This window comes from Scleropages formosus, chromosome 9, assembly GCF_900964775.1.
Source record: "Scleropages formosus chromosome 9, fSclFor1.1, whole genome shotgun sequence".
NCBI classification, from domain to species: domain Eukaryota; kingdom Metazoa; phylum Chordata; class Actinopteri; order Osteoglossiformes; family Osteoglossidae; genus Scleropages; species Scleropages formosus.
Window position 1 is genome coordinate 9,542,992 of NC_041814.1, and position 17,264 is coordinate 9,560,255.

Here is a 17,264-nt window from a genome sequence, read left to right on the forward strand (position 1 = left end):
ATGTGTGGGGAGTCGAGCGCGAGGAACCCAGTGCCTGAGGTGTGCGCGCGTGCTCTTCTAGACTTTTCCTAGTTGTTATTGTAAGCTGCAGACGAGACAGCAGAACGTCTTATTGTCCAGAACTTTAATGAACCCCAGTCCTTTGGGAATTATCCCTAGAGTGGCTCTGTGCTCTGTCGGGTCATTACAATACTTTTCTCTTGGCTATATGCCCAGTTATTGCAGAGCCAGTTGTGTTTGTCCTACTCCCTCTGAGTTGTTCTCTCACCCATATATTATTTTTTGTCTAAAGAAAACGAGGTAATGTCTTAAGTTTGACCTTAACTGTGAGGTCTCTAGGCTACAGTACAGTTTTCTGGATTTTACTTGGGGAATATTATTCAGTAAAACTGATGCAAAATACTAGTGAAGAGCTGGATGAAAGTATAGTAAAATAAGGACAACTACGGTAATATACTAAACATACAAAATGTGAGCAAAACACTGAGCAAATAATTAAAAACGATAAACGGGTAAAGTGTTACGAGAGTATGGGGTTTCCCTGAAAAATGGGGAAACCACTTGGCCGCTGTCTGGCTCGCCAGGCTGGAGGTCGCTGCAAATGGCCTCTGCTACACTCTACTGCGTCCGTAGCAACACCTTCTCCTCGGTGCCCCCTGTTTTCATAGAGCTTGCTACATTACGGTGCGACCGAGCGTCCACCAGTATAACTGGATGGGTAGGCTGGACTCATTAGCCTTGATTGTCAGCCAGCCTAAGAGAAGGACAACTCTGACTCCAAATCCGAGCAGACAAAGCTTGTTAACCCTGTCAGGCCATCCGTCTAGGAGGACACTCCAATATAACGCCTCTAACCCGGGGAGCTTGCTGTCACCGTCCCAGCTTGCTGGCCATGGCAGATGAACCCCAGGTATAAAGAGTGGAGCCAGTACTGCGCATGCTACGATCCACCTAAAAACTCCCCTGCGCAAGCTCGAAGGGCACGCCCACGTCTATGAGCAACGTCATCTACCGCCGCGGCCGGACCTTCCTGTCGCGCATTGGCCTCGTCAGCTGCCAGCGAGCTTGCAAGCAGATGTGGGCAGCCCCCTTCCTAGATCTTTGTTCGCGAAGCCAAGCCATGACCATGTTAAGTAATATGACTAGAGATTGAGAAAAGAACATAAGGGAATCATAATTAGAAAATCCATGCAATCTATACTGGTTCAAGGTGCTGCATCACACACCTCCAGCCATCATGTGAGAAAAAAATTTTGTACTAGAAATGATTTAATCCTGAGAAACTCATTTTCACTTTGCTGCCAGATTACTATTTTAATTAGAATTTTTCAATACTGGGGGGGGTGCGATGGTGCAGCGGGTTTGGCCTGTGCCTGCTCTGTGGCGGGTCTGGGGTTCAAGTCCTGCTTGGGATGCCTTGTGATGGACTGGCGTCCCATTCTGGGTGCGTCTTCTCCAGCTTTACGCCCTGCGTTGCCGGGTTGGGCTCCAGCTTGCCGAGACCCTGCTTGGGACAAGCGGTTTCAGTCAATGTGCGTGTGTGTTCAATATTGTATTCTTTTATATTATGTAAAATACTACAGTGCATTCAGAAAGTATTCAGACCCCTTTACTTTTCCACGTTTTTTTATGTTGCAATCTAAAGCTAAAATCGTTTAAATTCATTTTTTTCTCCAATCAGTGTACACTTACTTAATAGCTCATACTGACAAAGCAAAAACAGGATTTTAGAATTTTTTGAAAATTAATGAAATTAAAAAACTGTCACATTGACATAAGTATTTGGACCCTTTGCTGTGAGGCTGGAAATTCAGGTCAAGTGCATTACATTTTTATTGATAATCTTTGTATTGTTTCTACAACTTGTTTGGAGTCCACCTGTGGTAAATTCAATTGATTAAAGATGACCTGAAAAGTCATACACTTGTGTATAGGGTCCCATAGCTGAAATGCGTATCAGAGCAAAAGCCAAGTCATGAGGTCAAAGGAATTGCTTGCAGAGCTTATAGCTAGTATTGGGTGGAGGCACAGATCTGGGGTCAGCTCCAGAAAAATTTCTGAAGGTTTCCAAGAGCACATTGGCCTCCATAGTTGTTAAATGGAGGAAGTGTGGGACAACCATGACTCTTTCTAGAGCTGGCCACCCAGCCAAACTGAGCAATCAGGGAGAAAGGCCTTAGGAAGAGAGGTGAAAAATAACCCAATAGTCAGTCTGGCTGAGCTCCAGAAATCCGGTGAAGAGATTCCTCTGAGAGAAACTTCCACAAGGACAATCATCAGTGCAACACTCCGCCAATCTGGGTTTTATGCCAGAGCAGCCAGACGGAAGCCTCTCCTCAGTAAGACACACGAACGCCTGCTTGGAGTTTGCAAAATGGCACCAAAAGGAGTCTGACTGTGAGAAACAAGATTCTCTGGTCTGATGAAATCAGTTAGAAGCATCATATCTGGAGGAAACCAGGCACCGCTCATCACCTGCACAATATCATCCCAGCAGTCAAGCATAGTGGTGGCAGCATCTTGCTGTGGGGTTGTTTTTCAATGGCAAGGACTAGGAGACTAGTCATGGTCAAGGGAAAGCTGAATGGAGCAATGTACAGATATCCATAATGAAAACCTGCTCCAGAGTACTATGGACCTTAGACTGGGCTGAAGGTTTACCTTTCAACAGAACAATGACTCTTAGCAAAGACAGCACAGGAATGGCTTAGGGACAACTCTGTGAATGTCCTTGAGCGGTCCAGCCAGAGCCCAGACTTGAACCTAGTCGAACATCTCTGGAAAGACCTGAAAATAGCTGTCTACTGACAGTCCCCAACCAAACTTAGAGCTTGAGAAGAATGGCAGGAAATCCCAAAATCCAGGTGTTCAAAGTTTGTAGCATCATATCCAAGAATACTTGCAGCTGTAATTGCTACCAAAGTACTAAGTACAGGATCTGAATACTTATGTCAATATATCAAAAAAGTGAAGGGGTCTCAGTACTTTCTGAATATACTGTTTATCTCTCATTTTAACTATTTATCCTTGTCAAGGTTGCAGCAATCTGGAGCCTATCCCTGAAGCACCTGGTGATTATAGGCTAGGATGGGTACACCCTGAATGAAATGCCAGGAAGTCCCTCACAGGGACATTGACTCTCACACTACAGCAATTTAGTGTCACAAATTCACATGAAACATCTTTGGACCATGGGAGGAAATCGGAGCACCTGGAAAGAACCCATGCAAACTGTATACAGACTGAGTCGTGTTCAAACCCCTCTCCAAACCCTTAGCCTGGACACTGTGAGGTACCAGGGCTATCCATTTTGAGACTATGTTGTCCAAGATCAACAGAATAAAAAAACAAGAGAAAATAAGACAAATGATGAAAGGGAATAGAAAAAATAACATAAATTTATGTAGATGCGATTTTCAACACGTGGGTCTTAAGCTTGGTTTTAAAGCTGTCCAGGACAGTTTTGATCTTCTGAACTTGGTTTTGAATTACTTTGTGTTCAGTTACCATTAAAGTTTCTCAAGGTGAATTCTCACAAAATGAGAAGATTTTAAGGAGTGAATAAAGCTCATTGTTAGAGGCTGTAACCATTACAAGTGTTAGGCCTCTGCACATTGGTACTTTCCATCATTTATCCACATGCATATTTAACAATAAAGTGCAGATACACTTGAACAGTCTTACTGCCAAATGTATTGTTGAAAAGGAACAAATCAAACAGCTTAAATTTGCCAAAGGCCGTTGTAATTTTGAGTGGAACCGGGTGAGACCAAAACTTTAATTTCCACATTATCACAGCATGATGGCAGGGAAGGAATGCACATCAAGAAAAGGGTGTCATACCCATACTGTTAGAAATGGATCACTGATGTTGTGGAGCTGTTTTGCTGCCAATGACCCTGGATCTTTTGTTAAGATCAAAGGAATAATAAACTCAGTTTTAGTCATGTCCTCATTGCTGTGGGTTTCTTTATTATATTAATACACCATGGATGATGCACCACTTGCTAGCAAGACTTTCACATTTACAAGTTACTGTATGACTTTGCTCAGCAAGTAGTAATACTACAGACAATCATAGCTTTCACATTTAACACTTAACACCACAAAGCATCAACATATACCGCAAACCTGGTTGCTAGTGCCAGTATTTCAACTGAAAGAAGTGTAACTGTATAAATGTCAGAAGATTTCCTTTTTTGTTATAAGTATCCATTGTAGAAAATACACACACACTTGCTAAAACTGCTTGTCCTGAGTGGGGTTGTAGCGAACCAGAACCTAACCCGGCAACGCAGGGCACAAGGCCGAAGGGGGAGGGGACACACCTAGGACGGGACGCTAGTCTGTCGCAAGGCACCCCAAGCAGGATTCAAACCTCAGACACACCGGAGAGCAGGACCCAACCAAGCCCGCTGCACCATCGCCCCCCCCCCGCCTTATAGAAAATACCACATGGTAAACCTTTTCCGGCAGTCGTGTTTCTGTCAACGTAACATTGGTACATGGGATTAAATACACTCTGAATTGTGTATTTTATACAGCTTTTTTTGTTAATTTTTTATGAAGCATGTCAATTTGAGGCCACTATTTGCAACAAAACTTTATTGCATTTTTTTTTTTTTGTAAACGTATGTTGATATTTATGTGAAAGACAAACTTTTGAAGTGTAGCTCTGTCAGTTGGAGCTGTTACAGTGCTCGTTGACACCAGTTGCAGCGACTGCACGGAAGTACTTACAAACTCTAGGCTATGTGATTGTCATCAGTAGGAGTGGTATCTTTTTCAGGCTCATTGGGTAAAAATAACATGCTCACACATTTATGGCCTGTCATTGAGCAGAAAGAACTACAACATGTGGTGCAGAAATAAACAATACTGTAAATCATTTATACATTTCCCTTACATTTAGCATGCTGTGCACTGAAATGTGAAATGCAAGTAATACATAATTTGTAGAACAATATACAGAACATTGAATCTAATAAAACATTCCTTTACGTGTAAATGTTTATGAAAATTGTGGAAAGTTCATTAACAGTTGTGATGGGGAGAATCTGTTTTTAGATTTGAGCACGTATGTGTGTGTGAGGTTACAGTGAGAAGTGTGCCAGCGGTGTGTCCTGGGATGAACTTGACTTTCCTGTGGAAAAAGGTCCAGTTCCTGTTAGTCTAGCAAAATGATTGTTCCTCGTTGGGTTTTGTTGTCGCACCTTCAGATGAAGCACATTTTTAATTAACTGTAACTCTCAAGCTCACCTTTCACGAAACTCAATTCTGAAAGGACTTTAGCACAGGTAAGAGCCTAGCTGTCAGATAATACACAATGGCATACAGATGATTTACTGCATAAAACGTGGGAATGCCTGGACAAAAGGAAAAAGGAGCCCGCAAGTTGAACACTTGTCAAATGTGCATTTGTTACACTGCTTTTCATGTTTTATGTATGCTAACATTTTTGCAGCTTTCAAAGATTTGAAGTCCAACAAGCAAATATGAGGCTCATTGTCTTATGGAGCGTTCCAGTGCAGGCATGGCCAGTGCAAATGTGATACTGTGTGTGTCCCAGACCTGTCAATCCTTATGGATGGCATTGAACAAAAGAATTTTTGAAAACTATTATGCAGGTTTTGATTTGGCACTGTAAATTAGTCTGTAAAATTGTTTCCATTGACCATTGTGTACAGTTTACTCAACCATGCACTTGAAGAATTTTTTAAACTTTGGATATCATGCCTCTGGAATTATGGAGCGGTACACTGTTAGGATTGCAGTGTAATTCCTAATGGGGTTGAAATGATCAGTTCTTTTTCTTGGCAGCCATAACTCTAACACCACGTGTACTGTGTGTGCGAGTGAGATGTGAACTGTAAGATTTTACAATTTCCTTTGTGGATGGAGTATATTTGCAACATTATGCAAATACATTATACTCATGATGCCCAGCTGGTTCTTATTTGACAGTTAATTGCTTGCATAAGCGATAAAACCTAAGAGATTATTATGATTGCTTTTTGGACTGATTTTCTTAAGAATAAGAATGCATTTTTAAGCAGTCATGACTTTGTATTTTGTGTTCAATAAAAGTTCAATTTCCCATTCATTTCCTACATGGCCACACCCACACTCAGCAATGCAGTGATCCCAATACATATCACTACTAATTTATGTCAAGGGCTGTCCAAGATTCAGCTACTGAAGTAAGCCTTGGTGAGCTGAACTTTGGATGAAACATAGAACAGAAAAAGCCCACGCATGGCATAAAGAACTCCCATTAGCCACAGTGAGGATGTAAGCATCTACTGTACAAATAAAAAAAACTAGCTAGCCCTTTGGAAAGCATCTAGGCATAACTGACGTTCCTTATTGCGTAGCAAAACTCATTTGGATGGATCCAGAAGAGGGTGTTCATCAACAGTGTACAATGTTAGCTACAGTGCTTCTTGTAAAGGTTGATGCAACATCCCTGGCAAGCTGTGTAAAAGCTGTAGTCCTACACAAAATAATCCTGTACTCAAACACAGTGTACACGCTGATGAAAGGAAGACATCGCATGAGAAACTGCAACGGAAAAAACTGTCAGTAGAAGTGATTTTGTCGTGACAAATAGCAGTTTCCAAGAGTCAGGAACATTTCTCATTGGACAAGGCAGCAGTAATGTGCTTTTATATATGAGGAAAAATTAGTTTCAAACAGCCTTGATAACAGGCATTCTCCATAGCAGTTATTCCACTAAAGTTATCTAGACAGAACAGCAGGATTAGTGTATACAGTTCCCTTTGTGTACACCGTTTATAGTATATTGAGAGGACCCAGTGGAAAGTTAAAGCAAACTTATAAGCAGGCCTTGTTAACACAAAACATACCAAGAGTTACATTGAGTTTGGATTTAGAAAAACAAAACCTATTCATGCCCAATATATTTTGTACCACAGTGAACTTTATACTGATAAACCGGACCGCTACTTGGGGGGGCAAAATGCAAACACAAAGTGAGGCAGTCCAGCAATGATTCAGGTTAAGAGAATTGAGATTAAGGGTTGAGGTTGATGCAATCAGCAAGGATTTGCACAGCACCAACTTAAAGTTTTTCGCAACCACCAAGATCTGTGACAGACTATTTCTTTTGACCTAGACATGAGCCATTTTGAATTATTTGCAGCTTTGTCCCTGTAAAACAACTGTTACCCACTGACCTAACGCCGAGTGGTAAATCCACGTCTTCTGCCGCACAGCCAGGTTCATCCTGCAGTTTCCATAGTATGGGGTACCTACTTGAACAGAAAAATGACCAGACCACTTAGCATTTGGGCATTTATTCCCCATTGAATTTAAACAGTTCTTAATGTTGACATCTATTCGCCGAGCACTGAATGTTTCAGCTGGTTCATGATGACCAAGGGCAGGTTTACCAGTGGCTCCTTTCTGTCTCATTATGTGCTCTAGTCACCGAGTAAAATACTTCGTAAGCAGGAACATTCAGCATTTCAACCTCATCGGGTTGACTTTGTCTATTTCCCTCACTCCCACCCACTCTAAACATCATCACTGCATAAATGGTAGAGTGGAGGCGGTGGTGTTGAGAAACTGTAAATGTGAAAGTCCATGAAGTTTATCTGAAACCACTGTTAGTTACAGCAGCAATTCATTCTGGTTAGGATCAATGACAGAGAACAGCTCTCAGGATGAGGCGTGGTTTGTTACAGTCAATCTGGCTTCCTCTCATCCGCTTTTTAGTCACTGCTGTGGGCTGCTGAGTTTTCCAGGGAGTTTTTTTTTTTTTTTTTTTTAAATATCAAATATAAACTGAAATCACAAAATCTCTGGTTTCTGTTAAAAAACAATGATCACCTTTATTTCATACTTTGCAGGATATTATGTTTTGAAGATCAATCATTCACTGGAATTAGAAAGCATAGTTCAGTTTTGTGGAAGTACACATCTTTACAGAATTATGCGAACCCTTAGTAACAAAAACGTGTTAGTTTCTCATCCTGAAGTGACAGCACACGGCTGAACCCTGAAGACCCGCACAGCAGCAGACAACAGAAATAAGGACAACACACAGAAAGCAGATCCAACATTGATTCAAACATCTGTCCATTTTACACTGAATAATAATAATACACATAAGCTCATTTCTCCCTTTACAATACGTGGATATATCAGTCTGGCCAAATGACTCATAAATTCAGTTATACTTAGACATGTGAGGGATGTGAAAAGTACACACTCTGAACGTATAATAATGTAAAATTAGTAGCATATTCTCCTTTTTACAGCGGTACCAGGGCTCACTTTGCAACATCACTCATGAGCTTCTGCAGTCCTGACCAAGTGTGAACAATTCTTGGCTTTTACTGCCTTCATCACTTCAAAATGTGGGCATTTCATCTAATTCCATAGCAATCATTCAGTAATCTAGTCGTTCAATAGTAACTCAATTTAATTCAGAGTAGCGGCATCCTCGACCGCATCTTCGGATTCTCCTCCTGAACAACGTTTGTGCCTCGGATTGAACCACACCCGTTCCCACCTCGAGTATTATTTTTCCCCTTGTTCCTTTGTAATAAACGATCCCGCAATTGGGTCCACACCGTGTGACATCATTGGCATTGTCAACAACCGCTTGTCCCATACGGTGAAAATGATCCTAACGCAGAGCATTTGTCATATATTTTGTATAGAGCCCACAAAAAGGAAATTAAAAGTGAAAAGCTCAAATGGAAGAGGCAATAGCTGCTTACGCTAACCAACTAATTATAGCCACGAATCTGTAGCTAACCATCCTATGGCCTAAATAGCTGCATTGAATATCTGTATACACACAATCTGGCAGATGTGACATGAAAACATAGCTTAAAAAACACAGCCCAAAACTGATGTCATGAACCAACTGTAATCGTAAATTCCACAGAACATAACTAACGTTGCTCTGCCACAGTAGGAAGGCTTCAGTTGGGCTGTTTGCTGCTGAACTGACAAATCACGTAGGTTATTAGCGCCAACTTCTGCATGCCGATGTGTCTTTATACAAATCCTTTCACAAAACACTATACATGAAACAAGAAAGTAGAACATGCTCACACAGAACTTCCCTATTTTACTACCAGGCCGGGGAGAGTGAGTGTTAAGGAACACCATGATAAAAAAGAACTGTACAGCAGGGAAGAAAATGAAAAATTTTGAAGTAAATAAATTTAAGCTGAAAAGGGTATAAACTTTTCATATCTTTCGTTTTAATTCAGTGCTCTTCCTAGGTTGAAGTGATCCCCTAGGAGCCAACATTGCAACAGTGTAACAACAAGTTAAAGGTTACAATACAGCCTTGAAAGAGACTAGTGTTTTATTTAAGGGATACACTACCTAAGTTAAGTGGTACCTTTAAACCAGATAGAAAATGTCTTAAAAACATGTTGATGCAAATGATGGCTATGAGAGCAACGGATCACAAACTTTCACATCACAGTACACCCAAAAAAAAAAACACAATGATGGACATTCCAATGCTGAAGCAGCAAAATCTTTAAAATCTATAGGGAGAGAAAAGTAATTATATTTATCTGTCTCAAACTACACATAAGATACAGAGTTGTTTCCTTCTTCCAGGTTTACTTTATTTGCCTCGAAAAATGGTGATTAGGTTGGAAGCTACTTTTTCCATGATATCACTGTACAATGGGCACATTACTCAAATATATAAAATACATCTACAGGGAAAAATGTCCACTTATCTGTAAATACTTAGGTTTTAAGCACTGATTGGAGTCACGGAAATGATGTCATATCCAATAGTGCAGCATATGCACCAGACCAGCTACGCAGCTTCTGTATGAATATAGCGGCTCATGGATCACCGGCTTTGGCAAAACAAAGATCAGTTACTAACAGAGCACATATTGCAACACACAGCATCACAGCTTTAACCAGAATGTCCCCCCAATGTTAAAGCAGTGTTTGTCCTATCAAATCTGTTGTTACTACTGCTAATATTTTTGACCCCCAAGACCCAGCAGCTAGTTATATCCCTGCACTGTATTGCACTTGTTAAATAACTCTATTTAAATGAGTATTTGTGAATATGGGTGTACACAAAGAAATTTAATGTACAGTGCTGCTTGAAAGTATGGGAAACCTTTGTGTCCCTTAGTTTTACCACAAACTGGTTATTGATTGAGAAGCAGTTTCTCATGTGACATAATATGCGTGTAATTCACAGTTCTATATGTTGGTAGCTTTGGTAAAATCAAGTAGGTAAATACAATCAGGTGTGTAAATCATAATCATTTATTCATTTTATGAGTTTACTTTAAGATTTAAGATTTAGATGTTATAAGTTAATTTTGATATTTCATACATGAATAATTACCACCCTATAGGGTTCACAAAGTTTCAAACAGCGCTGTATATCTTAATGATTTAACAAGTAATATGAGTCTAAGAATGTCATTTGTCAGTACATTTTCCTTATACTTCAACCAAAAAATGTGTTATGTATAAATAATGCTTACTGTAAAACACACAGTGGCTTATTTAAAATTTCCGTTGGGCTGATTTAGTTTAGTTGAGATACTTTTTTCACTAAGTGTCCATTTGTTAATGGAATATTTCTACTGTTATTGGACATTGGAATTAAAATAATGCTTAAGTAAACACTTCCTCTACAGTATTACAGTTTTACACAGTACCTATTATAATTTGTTTTATACCGTAAGCTGCCACTAGGTTAAAAACAAATAAACAACAAAGGGAGTATTGTAAGTGAATTTGTTTGCTTTTGAAGGCAGATTACGGACATTTTTTTTTTTTTTGTCAAGACCCGAACGAACTCGGATTTTCAGCATATCTTTCGTGACACAACGATGCGTTTTGAAAAGGAGCCGTTGGGTGTGGCGATACACTTGTTTAACCGCTTTCTATCTGCAATACTGTCCAAAAGCCACTGTCATATCACATTGATTCTGCGCCACTGTCGCTTTTTTAAGCGTTCGGTAAATTCCAGCCGCTTCTCTTCGTTTCTCGTTATCCGTGACGCGTTCGGTGTCGGGAGTGCGTACAGTACAGTACAGTATCATGTGCGCTTCGAACGCGTTTCTAACGTGGCGCACTTCACGGTCAGCGCCGTTTGCACGCGCCCGTGCATTTGGCGGCATGAAGGGGAAAAAAAAAAAAGTCTCCGCATCAAACAACATAAAATAATACCCGGGCTGGAATGGAGGCAGAGGACAAAAAAACAGAATTATAACGACAAACTGTGAGGCTACGTTAAGCGCTGCTCCTTGTTTAAAGACGAGCCCTCATCTTATATCCTGTAGTCCTCTTTAAAGCGCTCATTTGAAGAACAAAAGTGCCTGTCAGTTCGTAACAGGAAGAAGATGTCGAATAAAATGAAAGGCTCAAAATGAAAACGCCATTATAATGTTCGATATTTAAAACATTTCTAGTGCTACTGAAAACCCATTCTGCTGTATGAAGTGTATTTTTTACGAAGCAATCGGTTTCCAGCGCTGTTTCCCGGCGCTGCCTCAGCGGCTAAAAAAAGCGCCAAAATTTGAAGTGTGGTGTCGATGGAGAGGCGAGTTTAACGGTTTGAGGAGGAGGAGGCAGCGCTGTGTGACCTCCGGGTCCTCAGGCTCCTCTGCCACACTCTCCGTTAACTGACACACACACACACACACACACACACACGGCGAACACACCGCTAAAGTACTCGTGACGTACAGCTAACGTCCAGGGTAAGTTGGTAAATATCGACAATTCATGGCCGAACGCAGGGAGAAAAGATCGACTGCTGCTTGTCGGAGTTCCTCAGAACGGCGTGTTTCTGAGTAACTGACAAACTGCAGTGCTCACACACTAATTTAAACGTTTCATTTCACGAGATACTGCAAGTTGACACGGACGGACGGAGCCGGGAACCTGTCAGTGTTCAGCACGTCGCCGCAAATGTGTCTTATCAGTGTACAACTACATTTATATCGACAATATCTCATTGCGATGACGTGTGTGAGAGAATGAGTCCGAGTTCCGTATTTACTGTCACAGTATTGATCAGAGGGCATCACCGCCACTTTTGTGAATAATAATTCTAAGAGTACACGCAAAACGTGAGTGACAAAGTGCTGTGTGAAAGTGTGACTAAAGTCGGATAATTTCACCATCAAAGCGATACACACGGAGAGTGAAAACTTGATATTATTATGTGTCGTTAAGTATTTTGTGCGCTCATTCAAACACAACTTGTAATATCTTACATCATCACACTGTTCAAACGTGCATATTCCACTGCTAATATAATGTTTCCCCCTGAGCAATATGAAATTGCATGGTCACTTTTTACAGCCAATTTTGAATTACTAACGATTTCTAATATATTGAAATGTTTATTGCTTTGTTTGTAAGCGCATACGTGAAACGTTAAAGCACAAATAAGTACCAAGAGAAACAGGAAGTGAACGAACACAGTATTCTTTGCTTTTCGAAAAATTAAAACAATATTTTTATGTGGATCTTTCAAACGAGAAAACACTGTCACACATTAAAAAAAAAAAAAAAAAAAACAATCACAAACAATTGTATCTTAATTCTGTAAACAGCCTAGCTTTTAAGGCTTCTCAATTTAACACTCAGCAAATGTTGCGAGATTCGTAGTTAAGGAATCACACAATGCAGACATTATTAAATACCAGTCTTTGGTAACAATTTGCAATAGTCACATTAAACGTTAACACTGTCATGTATGGTTTCACAGTTGACCACTGATGAAAATAAATGTTACATTATTTACAACAAAAGTGCAAATAGAAAATAAAAATAATAATTAAAAAAAAAAAAACTTTATTATAATAAGGCCTGCATGCTCCTCCGCTTGCGCAGGACCGTGTGTAACATCGACATCTGATCATGTTAATGCTGAAACGTGCGTTTTAAAATGTTAAAACGTTTATTGGCGCAACCTCGGATGTAAGGAAACTTGAGTGTGAAGTTAGTAAAAAAAGTTCCTTACGTTGGCACACTTTTTTTATATTCCACGAAAATGTTTGACCTCGTCCCATTTTGACCTTTCGAGAAATTAAAAAGAAATCGGACAATGCAACGAGGGATCAATTAATAAGCAACTAAAATACCTATATTTAAAATGTACACATTCGCAAATACATGGCGAATCGATTTTTCGACACATTAAATATTTTAACAGCCACGCCTTGTTTGCTTCAACGATTCGTTGGAAACGTACCTGAAAAAAGCTCATTTTCCATCTTTAGACGGTAAAATTCGCTGAAGCGCTCAGTCGCTGTGTTTATAATCGAATAATTAACATTACTGATCCTCATGAGAACCGCGATTAAACATTTTCCCCTAACACACGTTACACGTCCGTAATCCTTACGCGAGGATGTGCTTATTCGGAAACGTATTAAAATGTTTGACACATAGCCAAGAGTTTTAATTCTGCAACATGATGATGATGTTCTATTTACTGCGCGAGGTTAATTCCTGGATGGTCCCGGATGATGCGCGCAACGCTCGGTCTATTGTAACTGGTGGCCAGGTCGTACGCCGTGCTGCCCTCGCAGTTGGGCCGCATGGGCTCCGCCGTGCGCTGCAACAGGAGCTCCACCACGTCCAGGTTGCCTTCACGCGCCGCAAGGTGCAACGGCAGGTTCCCGTGGCTGTCCGTCACGTTCACGTCGGCGCCGTGCTCCAGCAGAACGCGCAGCGTGTCCAGGTAACCGTCACGCGCCGCGTCGTGCGTCACCGTGAGGCCCAACGCGTCACACACATTCGGATCCGCATTGGCCTTCAGCAACGCCGTCGCGAGGTCCGGACACCCAAGTTTCATCGCCTTGCGAGAAAGAGAGACCCTCATCTCAAATACTGGTTATGCAGCACTTCACCGTCAACAAATAATTGACATTTCTTGCTATGGGAATATCACAAGTCCCGAAAAATAATCAAGGCATTGAAATACTTCTTTAAAATGAAAATGAATGTATTGATCAGTTTGATTTTACATTATTAGAGCAGGTCAAACTCTTACAAATTAACTTTGGATACAGTAAAAAAAAAAAAGAAAAAAAGAAGAAGAAAAAAGTACAACTGGGGATTCTAAATACCTAATCACTGTAATACCGATCGATATGTTGGTTATTTTTAAATATTACACTTTGAATGTGTAATAACTTTGTGATTTCAAATAGTTGTTAACCCTAAAATGTTTATTTTGATTGTGCTCATAGTCGGTTTTCATGTGCTGCTTGTTTTCCCTTCTAATATCTGAGTTCTACAACATAGTTGTTCAAGTTCTTGTATTAAAGTAGTTTTGCTAATGTTCTGAAAGTGGTTAGCGTAAAACTTTGGGTTAAAATCTAAATATTTACTGAGAACCTCGTTGGATCAGGTTGCAACAATGTTAGTCATTCATTCCGATTTTAAGATAGTGTGGAGTTACACAAAAGTGCACTTTGTTACAGACAAGCATCACGAATGACACATTAAATGACCGGAGGAATCTTGACAAAGGCTGTCATTCGATTGAGCAGTTAAACTTTTTGACAAAGCCACGGTAGGTGCAGACTTGTTTTTCTTCCCTTTTTCATCCAGAAACTGGGCGTAGTCTTCGCCATTTCTCTTCTAAACTCGGTCCTTGGATTCTCTCTTCATAAGAATGTATAGATGTGCATATGTTTTGTTTCACATGTGGATTTACATGTAACCACAAGGACAGTAAATGCAAACAAACGGGGCACCCTTGAAGTTCCTAATTTGTTGTAAAAAAAACGCCATGTGATATGTTTAAAATGTTTATTTCTTACTGAAAAACAAAGCCTCACAATTTTATGGAGCTTTCTTCAAATTTTATGGTCATAGTAAAGTCAGTAAATGTGCCAGAACAAGGTGTCAGTTTTAAATACAACCACATTTTCAATTATGGCACATTTTAAATGTGGGATTCTCCAGTTGTTAAAAAGTGATGGACTCCCAGATTCTCTAAATATGCTATATTTGACTAGGTAAATGTTTTAATGGAGCAAGCTCAAAGTTATATATCATTTATAAACACGGTATTAGAAACGGATCACAGGCCTGAGATTGCACTTTTTAATCTATACCTGTCCACTCGATGCACAACAAACAACCTACCAGATGGTATAAAATGGCTTTCTTCTCCTAAAATTCACAATGACATTTTAGCTTGGATTCATCAGTAACCATGCAGTTACATCTTGCAACGTTCAGTCCATTTTTTTTAAGCATACCTTTTTAAACAAGTGAGGTTTAAAAATGTAAACTATAAGAACGCTGCTGGAAAGAGTTTTGTAAATTTTCTGATATATAATTTCAATTAAATGTTATGTTAAGTGTATCGGTGTATCTCCCGATAAATGTTAACCCTAACCTTGCATTCAGTTTTGAGGCCCTCAGCCAGTATTCCCCAGTCATCCTGCTTGCTCACACCACAATTCACAGGATCACTAATGTTTTAATATGCATTAAAAAAAATCTACATTTAAAAACAGATTCAAAACCATTTCCGTATTTTCAAAGCACACCACTTTATTTTTTCTATAGTCTACTATCACATAGAAATATCAGTTTCTAACAACTTTAACAAATAATTGACATCAGTTGTTTCATAAATGCTAATAAGCCTTGTTTTTAAAATATGCTTTATAAAAATAAGAATAATCTTTGAACAAAAATAAATCATACCGTTCCGTTCCGGTTGTAAAGCAACAGGAAATACTTTCTTTCATTAGAAAGCCACCATCTGTATATTTATAAAGCAAGCAATCATTAATCCCTACTATACTATACTATATAAACTGAGAAGTAAAAAGTTGCATTTTCCTTTGTGGTGTCTTTCTATCACTACATGTAAAAACCTGTTTACCTTGATTTAAGCATAAAAGTTTTCTCCCTTTACACAGTTTAATTGTATAGGGTTACCAGTAAAATGTCCACTAATAAGCAGGGTGCTGGTTGCGCAGGTCTTCGGCACAGAGTTGTATTATTTTGTGTGCGTGCGTGCGTGTGTGTGTGTGTGTGTGCGCGCATGGCCCCACTTTTACTGCATTAAGGTCACACCGGTCTAGAGAAACTTAAGACACGCACGTGCGTATAGACGTCTCAGATGAACAGCCTTTGGGTCATGTTTTTGTTCGAGACTTGGTAAGTGCACATACAGCGCACGTGGAAATGTATTACTGTGGATTACATCTGGAGATAAACTTTATTTGCCTGGAAATGTGTTCAAGAATTAGAGGACTCGGGGCTGTCACTGCCTAGAAGAAAGAAAAAAAAATCCCCCTACTGATGTATAAAAGGTGATACACCATGCACCGACAAAGCAAAAAGCTGACTTCCAAGTGTAGTAACACATGTCTTTGTCACGATGTCAGACGCCACACCGAAGACGCAGAAGGTTTTAGCGGCGCAGCAGCAGCAAAGAGAGAAACCTTTACACCAAGCGTGAGTGTCGCACTGCAAAGCCACGCACATGTGAAAGTGGCAGAGAGAAAAAAGCCAGTACCAACCTGCAGCGCCGTGTAGCCATACTCATTCCTCTGATTGACATCTGCCCCGTTCGTTATCATCAGCTCCACTTCTCTCAAGTCCCCCCTGGCAGATGCGCTCGTCAGCTTGTTTGTTTCAGTCAAATCAGCCATTCTTCATGCACACGAGCGCTTCCCGACAGACTGATTCTCAACGTGGAAGGACGCACGTGTTGTGTGCGCAAGAAACGCTCCCTCGCGCGCGCCTGTGTCTTTTTAACAGTCAGGCTATATGGTGACGCATACCGCAAAACGGGTAAATAGACTACTTAGCAAAAAAAAAAAAAAAAAAAAAAAAAATTCGGAGCGACGCAAATTCGGAGCTACGCCATGGTCCGCCCTCCGCTTTAAAACACCGTCCCACCGCACACTCCGCATCACTCCGGCCAACGGGGATGTAGCGCCATTCCGAGAGAGAGCGAGCGAGCGTTCGCTTTTCGGGGGGTGAAATCAAATGCGCGGCGCCGATTGACGTCTCGCGCTCAGTCACGCGGCGACGCGCATCGCTCGAGATCGCTTCGGAGGGCCGGATCGATCGTTTGTAAAAAAAAAATAAGTAAATCCTCCTCCTGGCCAAAAAGCGTTCGAGGGATACAAATTTGTCAAATGTGTATTTAGACACAATGAAAGATCCCCACACGTGACGTCAAGTTCAGATCTAACGCAAGCTGTTATCGTCGAACTTAAAGCAGGTTTCACGCATCACTT

At 40.5% G+C, this 17,264-nt stretch overlaps 1 protein-coding gene across 1 annotated transcript; it reads right to left on the reverse strand.

The window, feature by feature from the left end:
* Window positions 1-12,621: 12,621 nt before the first annotated feature.
* cdkn2c (cyclin-dependent kinase inhibitor 2C (p18, inhibits CDK4)) lies at window positions 12,622-17,264 on the reverse strand. The gene is made up of 2 exons (XM_018726739.2): window positions 16,539-17,264; window positions 12,622-13,846 (listed from the first exon to the last, which is right to left on the reverse strand). The coding sequence occupies exons 1-2, from the start codon at window positions 16,668-16,670 to the stop codon at window positions 13,478-13,480; spliced, it is 501 nt and encodes a 166-aa protein (XP_018582255.1). The 5' UTR covers window positions 16,671-17,264; the 3' UTR covers window positions 12,622-13,477.

Coding starts and splice junctions, on each gene's coding strand:
- cdkn2c (XM_018726739.2), bottom strand. CDS start 16,670: ATGGCTGATTTGACTGAAACAAACAAGCTGACGAGCGCATCTGCCAGG. Junction 13,847..16,538: donor ATGGCTACACGGCGCTGCAG/GTTGGTACTGGC, acceptor CTTTCTCGCAAG/GCGATGAAACTTGGGTGTCC.